The sequence below is a fragment of the Triturus cristatus genome, chromosome 2_2, assembly GCF_964204655.1.
Source record: "Triturus cristatus chromosome 2_2, aTriCri1.1, whole genome shotgun sequence".
Taxonomy (NCBI): Eukaryota; Metazoa; Chordata; class Amphibia; order Caudata; family Salamandridae; genus Triturus; species Triturus cristatus.
In genome coordinates, this window is record NC_140582.1 from 201,830,891 (window position 1) to 201,842,484 (window position 11,594).

The following is an 11,594-nucleotide window of genomic DNA, read 5'->3' on the forward strand; positions in this document are numbered from 1 at the left end:
CTTACCTTGTGTGGTAAAAGCATATAGGTGGTAATGGTAATAGTAAATAGTGGCATAGTAAAAGCTGTTTCCCTCTGTTATGGCCCACTCCAACCTCCTGTCTGCCACAAAAGCATCAAACAAAGCCAGATGGCACTCGCATTCCTGAGAGCGGTTTAGCTTTGTCAATGCTTTTTACCGTGCTGCTATGCAACATGGCTTAAAGAGGAAAAAACGTGCTATGATGGGGTCAATGCTGGCTGCGACCTAGCACTTTTTTCCCTTTTACTTTAAGCATGTGCTGCTGTGCAATATATCTAAACATTGACCAAGCCAATATATCTTGCATAGGTGAAACCTGAGTCCTTTGCCAATGCTTGTTACTGTAGCTATTCATGTGTCTTCAGGTTTGGACTGGGCAGCAAGTGACCTCTCATTAGTGACTGAGAATGCTAAAAAGGTGACACACATTTGCAAATTAGGGCAGTTTGAAAAAGCACTTGTAAAGACATGCTGTTGAAGTGTTTTACAAGGTATGGGGCACTCTATGCATTTGTGTTTATCGCAGGCAGTTCTTGTGATAATATAGGGGAAATCAACAGTAAAAACTGCTCCACCAGCCCATAAGAACAAGCCACAAACAGCCCCCCCAAGAAAGGCTTGCAAGAGCAACCTCATGGCCCTATAGACCAGTGAACCTGCATGTCTCCCCCTGCACCCTGTTGCCATGTTAATCAGCCCCCCCCCCCCCCCCCCCCCAGGATATTGCGGCATGGATTAGCAAATCTAGCGGCACAAATATGGAAATTTAGCGCCATTTTTACGGCACTTTATTTTACTCATAATCATTTATTTTCAGCCTTAAATCAATGGAAACTGTTTTAGCAGAGTATTCCACTTTGAATAGGCAACCTGGGAAATGGAACAGAGGAAGCAGCCCACCGGTGAAGGCTGTTATCCCTTGGAGATGCAATCCTCCATTTGCTTTAGTATAGGTTCTGAGAAGCCCATCAAAGATGGCCTGGTAGCATACCATAGGAAATGGCATTCTGGAACCTTGCTTAGTGTATGCTCTGGGGGTCCAGATTGGAGGGACAGGGAGATACCCAAAGAAATTGAAATTATGCAACCAGTCACAGTATATGACCCGTGGAATCCACTTAGGAGCAGCAGAGGAGAAACTCTTAATAAAGGCACTATACAACCGTGTAATACTTCAAGGCAAATCACAAAATCCTGGAGCGTCTAGCTAGGGCTCCGACTGTTTAAGTTTTCACGGGTGAAGGGGGCGGTGGGGCACAACGTTATAACCTTTACAATGTAATAGGACTTTCATTTACATGCGTTCAAACTATTGTCATTGTAAATGACAATGCCATTTATTTATGGTTTAAAAACCAAAACATAAATAAAAGGCATTGTCCTTTACAATGCCAATAGCTCAACCTCTTGTAAATGCGAGACCTATTGCATTGCAAATGCGTTATTTTTTTTTTTTTTACTGTTCTGCTAGTATGACAGACATTTACACAGGACATGTATGGATGGATTTTGCTGCTTCTGTTCTCTCTCCTCCAATTCCTTGCCGCCTGACAGTTTACACAGTGTGACTTCTTTTCACCTGATCTGCCCCTTTGGGTTCACTGCCTGCTCCCTAAGTGTCCTGTTCTGGTCCCTTGTCTCCATGGTACCCATCACCCTGCTGCCCATTAATTACCTGCCTGTATCCCATTCTGCCCCAATGATGGTCCCTTCCTGTTTACCTTTCCTCTACTCCCTGCTTTTATCCAGTTGCCACCTCATCAACTCATATCCTGTTCTTACCTCGTCACTTCACTTGATGCCTGCAAAATGTTCTCCTCTCTTGATTTCTACCCGCACCAGGTTCTGCCCTAAGGTGCTCGCTGCCATCCCACTCCTTCCTTCCTTTTGTCCTCATCTCATCTACTTGTGCTGCCTTTTGCGCCTTGATGCCCGACACCTTTCGTCCGCCTGGCCCTTACTTGCGCCAACTCTGATACCAGGAAGCTTGCCGCCTGCCCTTCTCTCGTCTGCCACCTACATTTGTCATTACCATACCAGTTCCTTCACTGGGTTTAGCTCCCAAGATGTCCTTTTTGCCCGAGTTTGCTATGATAAAGGCACCCTCTTAAAATGTGGAAGAAGCGTCTTCCCCATGAAACTTAGTCACCAGCAGTTACTGTCTAATTGTGCGCATTGCCGATTTCGCGGGCCCTTTTGTAAAAATCGTGGCACTTTTACAAAAGTGCCGATTTTGCGGCAAACCGTGAAATCGCGAAATCCTGGAAGGTCTGGTTTAATGCACTGAACACCTCGTCAAGTCCTTTCAAGCAAACTGATAGAGCAAAAGGGCTTGTAAGGTGTTAAGTGAATTAGCATATTTACTTGAAGAGCTGCCAGCCTGATGGGACCCCAGCAGTTTACTGATGGGACCCCAGCAGTATTCTGATGGGACACCAGCAGTATCTATTTTAACTGGATTCCCCGTTTGGGGCGCATACACGAAGTGAGAACTTCCTAACACGCTGCTGCATTCTTTTTAAATCAGCAGCTGGGGGAAGTCATTCTCTCTGTGCCGGTAATCCGATGCGCGCTACTGCAGAGGTGCTGGGCGCTCTGAAACTGCATGGGAGCATACACGCACCTTACAGGGAACATAGCCCATGACCTGTTCTAAGACCTCATTGATAACCTCACTGCTACATCTGAAATTACCTAATTGATAAGACTGCATAGCTGGAACACAAGATTTTCAAGTGAAATATATATATTCTGCTTAAAGCAGTGATCTAATATTCTATAGGAATATATCACTCTACCTATTGTAAAGTATCCAACATTTTCTGTGGCATAAAAGATGTTTTTTTTTAGCAGTTGCATAATATTGTCCTTTCCATGCGCATATTAATGTTCTCTCCTTTTTCCCTTTTATACAGGCACTGCAATATGGCACTGAGGATAACAGCACTGCTATTATAGTGCCATTTGGCGCTTGGGGAAAGCACAAGAACTGTGAAGCCAATTTTTCTTTCAGCCGGAGTTTTGCCTCAAGCGGAAGATGGGCATAGTTGTTACTGTGCAGAAGTGTGTAATTTATTCAGTATGCAGGACATCATTTTATAAAGAGACTTATTGCTCAAAGGCAACGCGGTTACATGATTTGTTTTTTTTTTAACACCTAGTGCGTCACCGTTTTCCTAACAAGGCTACATCTAGTAATCAGTATGATTTGTTTTTTCCCAGTTTTAATCTAGTGTCTGCTGGTGTACAAGCAGAGGAGTGAAGGGTGGTTTTAGCCCTCTATGAGGGCTTTGAAAAGTATATTCTGTTATACTTTGAGCAATTTCCTAATGTTTTCAAAACCATAAACTGAGGCCATTGGACTGCCCAGATATAAGTATTGACTGCGTTCCATATTCCTTTTATTGTCCTAATACTGTCTTAGGACTCAAACTAGTTTGCACACAACATGTCTTCTATCAGGCTGCAGACTTATCATGGATATAATAACTCCTCAATTTTTGGTTTACATTTTCAGTTTTTAATTCCAGTTCTTAAAAAGTTCAATTTGTGAATGCCTCATAACTTTACATTTTTACATTGTCATCAAAGGAGTCTAATCACTGCTAGCATACTGAATTGTGCAGTATGGTGTTGTGTACCTAGAATAATAAAGGGTGTTTTATGTGGTACTTAGTATGAAGCCTACAAAGTAACGTTCAGCAATGTAGTGCTGTTTTCTTCAAACCCATGTGTATTCTGTGAATTTCATAAATACCTTTATCTCATACATTTTAATGACCTGCTGGTGGTGGAATGAATTAGTGTATCTTGAAATTTGGTATGCCGCAGCAAAAAGTATCTTGTAAGTATCCCTGTCTGCCAGTTACAGCCTCGCACACACCAAAATTGCAAGTCCTCTTCAGTTAACTGTTCCATTGCTTTTTAATGTCCCAATGAGGAAATGATTTCCCTCTTGGGCTTGATGCTTGTAGGTGGCTCCTCAAGCCAAAAAGACTGGGGGCACATTACTATTAAAACTTCATTGACTATTGTCTTCCCTTTGGGATTCTTTAAACCTTTGACTGAATTAATACTTTCGTTTTCCCCATTCCTTGTTTGCCACCTCTAAGGGTGAGATGCAGCTTGTAGAGTTGGTAAAGTTTCTCACTACACATCTGAGAGGGTCTAATATCTGCTGGAAGTCCTTGGGGGAAGCAGGCAGCTTGAAAAGCAGCTGGAGTGGCACAGAGCCATTTCACAAGGACATGCCATGAACTCTTTTGTAAACCTCTTTGTGCAGCCCACCTCTTGTGGTGTCTGAGGAAGCGTGGCAAGGTTTTGTGACGGTACCAGAATAGCTGCATCTGGCAGCCCTTGATCTAGGTCTAAGCTCTTATGATCTTTCATTCCTTTTTTTTTACTTTTGATCAGTTTGAGCTAAGGAAGCTACCCAAGGCCACGGGTACCGCAGTATGAAATCACCCTAGTGGAATTTGCAAGCGTCCACCCAAGTTTTTTATGTAATACTTCCTCACCTGTTGGTGGTAGAGTGCTTTGGAAAGAACAGTATATTAATGATAGAATCACAGCAAGGAACTGTTATTAATGGGAAGAATTGAGGAAGAGCAGACTTGGATTGATCATACAGTTAACATAGGGTAATGTGCTCCATTCCTTTGCCCAAGGCTTTCATTAGGGAATGATTGTCATTGCAGGCTTACATTTCATTTGCTTGCTTGTATGTAACAAAGCATTTGGCTTGTGCCATTTCAGTGCCCTTGTCTGTTGGGGTTAGCTTTGGACTTGGGAGGTTGATGGCTAGGAATGTGGTGGTAGAGGCTTTTTTGTCTGAAAATTGAAGATGTGTTTTTCTTTTTTGTTCATTTGCCTTCAGACTGTTTAACAGGATAATGGGTCTTGCAGTGTCTTAATCTGCTTCGGATCTACCTGCAAAACAACCTGATGACCGCTTTAAGTTTAACTTTTGATTTGTGGCATGCATCTATAGATTTTTTTGTTTTTTGTTTTTTAAACAAGTTCCTGCCTACATTAACCTGGTTTGATTGCAAGGACTATCTTATCTCCTTTTCATAATTTGGTAGGTCAGGCTAGGTTCTAATCACGAGAACTCTTTTTGAAATGTATTGTGGTGTTCATTTTATCAGTTGAGCCAAGACTCCAAATCCTTTTTACTTTAAGAAATAACAAACCCAAAGTCTGTCAATAAGGAGTTAGTTCCTTGATCGCTGGCTCTCTAGGTAGTCCAGGATTGCTGTAGATGCCAGGAGGCCATCATGGATTTACTTGTGTTTTTCTGTGGTGGACTGTGTATTTTGACAAGAGGACTAATGCAGATTTTGGTAATCCAGAAGATATTTTTGTTGGTGAAACCTCATTCTACCTCTGCAAACTACTTGTCTGGTGGTTGTGCTTTTGATGTTTTTATTCACCAGACCCTTTGACTGCTTATTAATGGATGTATTATACTGGCTGCTCTTCCCTAAATTGGGCCCAAAGGATTGAGGGGATGAAAACGTGGAACAAATTTGAAGAATCCGTTTATGGTTGGCTCTGGTACTGTTAGACAATTACATTTTGGATCTCTGTTATCATTGAGATTAAATTTATTTTATTTTTAAAAGTTCATTAGCGTTTAACTTGCAATTGTCCTGAAGATATTGGTGGAAGAGTAAGGCACTGTGGAGCAAGTGGATAGTCGTACTATAGTACATCAGGAAAGGTTCCCCTACGGCCCCGTTCTGTAGCATATACTGCTATAACCTTCTTATTCTAAAGAGCTAGTGGCTAATAGTGGGAAGGACCATATATTACATATTGCTCATCATATAAACTGACTCCTCCAACTTGAGAGTATTCTTGTTTTCTGCTGTAGTGCAACGCACAATACTTGTTTATATTGCAAATTTTCAAATCTCCTTGAAGGGAAATTTGACTTCATTCTGGAATGCGGGAGAAGTGCTATGCCCTTCCGTGTCTTTGCTGAATATCTCAAACACATAATACGTTATAGAAATTGTGCATTCCCCTCGGAGTCCTGCAGGCCATGCTTGTACAGCTATTCCTTTCTGCCATCCAGATGTATTGCCACGTTTAGTCATATCAGAGGGCTTGAAAGGTTGCCTTCATCGAAGGGCCATACTTGGCAAATTTGAGCTTTTACCCCTCCAAAATCCAAAACCTCTTTCTGCTTTTTAGTGGTAAGCTAGTGCCCCTTGCAAATAGCACCACAGACAGCTGAAAATCTTGCCTTAGAATTGTTACAGTTGCTTTGCACAATGGGATGCAGTCTTATTTTTTTTAAATAAGGGTAAAATTGTAATTTGTATGATGTGATGTTTGTATATATTTATCTGTACATATGTTTTTGTAAGTAAAGAAATGTGTGTATATATATATATTGTGTGACCATTATTTCTGTAATACTTTGCACACGTACATTGGTTTAGTTCAAAGAAAATTATTTAAATGGTGTACAGTATAATGTATGAAAGGGTATTTTTCTTTATTTTACGTTCGGAGAACTGTAGACTCTGGTTCATCAATCATTTTCTCCTGGCTCTTATCTAAAGGGAAAATGAAAGCTTTCATTTTCTCCTGGCTCTTATCTAAAGGGAAAATGAAAGCCACCTTTTTCTTGTTTCTTTAACTTTATACACACTGCATCGTGGCTCAAATGCCCTAGAAAAGCAATCTTCTGTTTCAGTGTCCTGTGTAGACTAAAAGTCTAGTGTGCTTATTGAAAGCTGTGTGGAATAACAATCTCGTAGAGGTGTGTTTTGTTCCTTGTTGGTGTTTTCTTTTATATTAGCCACTTTGTTGAACATCTGCTGCGTTAATCTCATGGATTTACCTTCCAGTACCCTGCTGAGTTTCACACATGTTTCATACATTCCACTGCATTCATGTTGTGAAAAGGCAGATCAGCTCCTCGTTTATAGAATCTATACTGCTATGAAACATACAAACAACTATTGTAAGTTTTTAATATTGAAGTAAAATATTTCGTACATAGCTGTTGACTGTATAGTGCATGCACTCTAGATTTTGGAAGTGGAGGTATTTGGCTTTTAATGTCCTGTATGGTCATGGCTGTACCTATAACTCTTCGATATGCTCCCCAAGCGTCTTCAAACCATCAAAACTCCATATAATTTATTCAGCACATACCAGCTTTAAGTGTTGTAGCGCTATGAAATTCTGCTGAATCAGCTACTTTGGCGCACTTCCACTTACGTTAAGTGGTCATATTAAATGTGAAGTATTCGAATTCTCTCCTCTAGAAATTATCTACTTTACAATTCCTTTCTTATGTATTATTGTTGGATGACTTGTAAGTGGGTAATTTTGATCTGTGGCGAATTTCCAGCTCGTCACTTAAAGTGATGTTTCACTGTTTGCTCACCTTTCTTCATCTTTGAAAGCTGTGAATTTAGCTGCAAACTCTAGGCTTAGCCCCTTTCCCCGCCCTGTGCCGGCCGTTGTATTAGCGGGCGGGGTCTATGACGAGCTGGACTCGTCATGGGCATAGCGCCACCGCGGCCCATGACGAGTCCAGCTCGTCATGGGCACTGAAGCGGTTAACCAGAAGATGTTATTGCTCTTGTAAACCAAGAAAACTGTTTTTGAATGCTTAATACCCATGTGAAATAGGTCACCTGCAATGTGCTTTTCCATGAACTCAGAGCACTAGTTAGTCGCAGCAGACTGACTCAAAATGTCAGTGAAAAGGGCAATGGAATAATTTCCATCCACCTATCTTGAAAGCTTTCCTGTGTCCTGCAGATACTGCAGTTTCCTTGCTGCTCTTTGTTCAGAATTGTTTGCCCCTACTGTACATTGGTTTCCTGCGACATATTTCTAGCGGCTTAATCCACCTTGTTTTTAAACTATGCTCCTGAACCTGGGAGAGGCGGAAGCGGTTCACTGAATGTATTTTATGTAAATAAGCACAAATGATTCCAGGCATAAAATGCTTATTAATATAAAGTGTATTTGTAGCATAAATCTCTTCTTTGAACTGTTGCTTTCTCTGTGCCTGGATAACTACTGGGTTTTCAGCTTTTACATATGCTAACACCCTTTGACCTAGGTTCAGAATTTCTGGTGTGCTTTTGCATTGCACATGTTGAACATCACCATTTGCCTTTAATACCCTGTTGCTCTCTGAAGTAATGCTGCTTAAATTCTAGCTTTTCAGCATTTTCGGTAGTGCTCCTCTCATGATCTACTTCCTTTACTACTTTGCCTTGTTTTGAGTATCGTCTAGATTTTGTGTTAGATGCAAGTACGTTTCCTACTACGCATCATGCTGCTCTCTTCCCTTGGATACTGGATAATGCAAACTGGTGTCATGCCAAGTACAATGTGTAATATTTTTTGTAATGGCTTGCAAATAAAGTTTTTGAATATCAGTTACCTTTTCTCTGTGCTTTATTACTTTAAATTCCACAATGAAAATCGGTTTAAGTAATAAACGTGATATGAAGATAGCTATTGTGCATACCTTTATGCAAATACTGCTGCGTTTAGTCACTCGTTGAAGAAAGTTCATATTTATTTATACAAAGGCCCCATGTTTAAATAAGTTGGAAATGTACTCTAGTAAGGTTACTCCTATACCTGTAACAAACTTCTGACTTATAGGTATATACAAATAATTTCAAATCAAGTCAGTTCAACGTTATTTCTGCTCAAAGGCCATAAAAGCACATAAAAACGTATAATATATGAATAATTAAAAACATAAATACAATTAAAATCCAATTAATTATATTTCAGGGAACAGTCATTTGAGTGTCAAATACAGCACATTTTAAGTACTTGGAACACAAGTAATTATTAAGTAGAATACAATGAGGAACAAGAAAAGACTGCAAAAGAATCAGACAGCATCCAAAATCTCAACATGGATGGTACAGCACATCACACCCCTCGTCTGCTGTGATTTGGTTCCCAGGTAGTATGCAAAGCTTTGCCTTTGACATAGCCAGTAGATCGCGAGTTAATGAAAAAATCAATGGCTTGCTGAGATCAGTACTAAGTATCCTCAGGGCAACTTTATATTCTCTAGTGCCCAGAGAACGTCACAACGGTAATATCCAGCATCGCCTGCTGCTCTCATAGGCTGTACAGAAAAACCAAACATGTTCTGGGGTCTCCTTGGGGGCACCACATGCCGGACACTGCCACTCATCAGCACTAGGGATTTTAGCCCATCTGGCTGTAAAGGACCAGAGGGGTTGAGTCCCATAACGTAACTGCAAGAACGCCTGGCCTGGGGAGGTTCAATCTCCTCCATGAAATCCTTAACTATAATAAATGCATCAGTCAAATAACCTCTACTTTCCAGGGAATGTGCTGTAAGATCTTTATACTGCCAGTAAGCTTTTTTTTTTTAATGGTGTTCTTAGAAATCCCCACTGACTCATTTTGGAGTACTTCGCAAGGGTGCAAACCTAATTTCTCCCAGAACAGATCTTACATACTTAATCCAGGGTATTTTGCTTGAACCCAAAAGGCTATGGATCTCTGCTAAGCTCACCCGGTACTGATGGAGCTCTGGGGTGATCCACTGCCTTCTCCAGTACAGGATGGGGCGCATACCAACTTTATCTGATATTACTCTCATCCCGAGTCAAGTCTCATGGGAAGTAAGGGAGTACTTATGGGAACACCAATTGCCTAATGAACCAATTTTCCACTAAGTCAAGCATAGTTGCATCAACATGGCCTACAGCTTTGCACCATACAATACTGACCCCAGCGCCTGCAATTTGTAAACTTGCAGAGCCAGGCTTGCCGGTCAAAACTGCAATCTACATACCATCTTAGAAATATCCCCTACTACTTGCTCTAGTTTGAGCCTACGGTGGGTAATGTGAGCCTGCCACCCCATGTGCTCGGTTAGTGTAACGCCCCAAGTATGTGAAGGAATGGACTCTTTCTTAGGCAGACCCTGCTAGAACTCGATTCGCCCTGGTTGAATGCCCTGGATTTAAAATCGTATACTTCCTCTTGCATTACGGTAATTTCCAGGCTTCTATCCCTACAAAGTTGGTCAAAATGATCGAGCTTTTGTAGGCCCATAGGAGATTTGGACAGTGAAAGAGTATAGTCGGCGAACATGAGGGCAGGAATCCTTATGTTTGCCAGTATGGGAGCATGGTTATCAGTCTGTCCCAGGTAACCTATGAGGCCATTGATCTAGAGAGAAAAGTGTTGGGCGAGTACGCAGCCCTGCCTTACCCCTCTGCTTTCGGGGAAGGGCTCTGTCAGCTCATCAGCCTGACCACATCTCACCTGCACAGTTATTCATATGCAACTTAACAATAATCTCAAGTAGATCGCTGGGCACCCGTAACTCTTGTAACACCTGCCACAGGGTGTGTCTGGGGACTAGATAAAAGGCGGAACGAAGGTCCACAAGCACGACATACGTCCACCAATGTTCCTCCAATATGGTCTGACTGATCTAAATTAGGATTTAGCTTAAGGACCAGAGCATTATGGTCGCTATCCTCTCGAGCCATAACTAACATGTCCTTGAGATATGGCCATAATGAGGGGCCCAGAAGAATGTAATCCATCAGGCTAGTTGAGTCTGGGCGGTTGAAAGTGTGGGCCCCTAACCAATCTGAACTGGTTCTGCCATTACAGGCTCTCGACCCCTGATGTAAAGTAAGGGCAATAATTTTAATTTGAGTCGGATACCAATTTTTCAGAGGAGGGGTCTCAAGCTCTGGTATTGACCATATATCTTCAACACTGCCAGGGATATGATATTGAGGCTCGAATTGGCAATTCAATTCAGGTCACCCCCCCCCCCCCCCCATTATCTTTGCATCGAGTTTCTGAAAGGATATGTGTGCATTCAGTTGTTCTAGAACCATTGAATCCCTATTTCCCCATCCGATCTGCAATATACATTGTATATCAAATGGGTTTCACTATAGAGAACCTTGAGATATACACACATGAAATCAGGGGAGTCTACAGCGATATCTTTTACTGTTCCCCCCCCCCCCCCTCACTGTGGTCCTTATCAAAATGGACCCGGAAGGCCTGCCCTTTCCTTCTGTTGTGGCGACCTTGGTATAGTTAACATAACCAACATTAAACTGGGGTTCCAAAGACCAGGTCCAACCTTTCAATAGCCGCTCACCAGTGTGGGTGAACGAATTTGGCTCCTAGGCCAGCCACGTTCTAAGAGGTAAGCTGGACTTTCCCAGTAACACCTAGGGTAACGGGAGTTAGATGCTTTGAAGATTTCTCATTTTGGCCTTCAAGTGTATTGGAAGTGTGTTGCACTCTCATTTACTGAGAGTCCTTCTACAGCTTCTAGATCGCTCAATACAGAGAACATATTGGAGCAAATATTACCAAGTGTGATCAAAGGATATGGGCATTGAACTGGGAAGAGGGCTGGTGGCCCATTAAAAAAAAAAACAAGAGGAAGAGCAATCCCTGTTTCAACTAGGCTATAAAATGCCTTGGTGCTCAGAATATTACATACACATGCTGGCCTGCAAAAATTCAAAACCCATTCCCCTTCAACAGTTTTCCTAGACTGA

The 11,594-nt window shown here is 41.7% G+C and overlaps 1 protein-coding gene across 1 annotated transcript in view; it reads left to right on the top strand.

The window, feature by feature from the left end:
* Window positions 1-8,435, top strand: part of PPM1K (protein phosphatase, Mg2+/Mn2+ dependent 1K) — a 70,651-nt gene extending 62,216 nt beyond the window's left edge. The window contains exons 7-8 of the mRNA XM_085641172.1: window positions 2,937-7,393; window positions 7,580-8,435. Coding sequence (XP_085497298.1) covers window positions 2,937-3,068 — 132 coding nt within the window. The 3' untranslated portion in view covers window positions 3,069-7,393; window positions 7,580-8,435. The remainder of the gene's footprint in view (window positions 1-2,936; window positions 7,394-7,579) is intronic.
* Window positions 8,436-11,594: the final 3,159 nt, after the last annotated feature.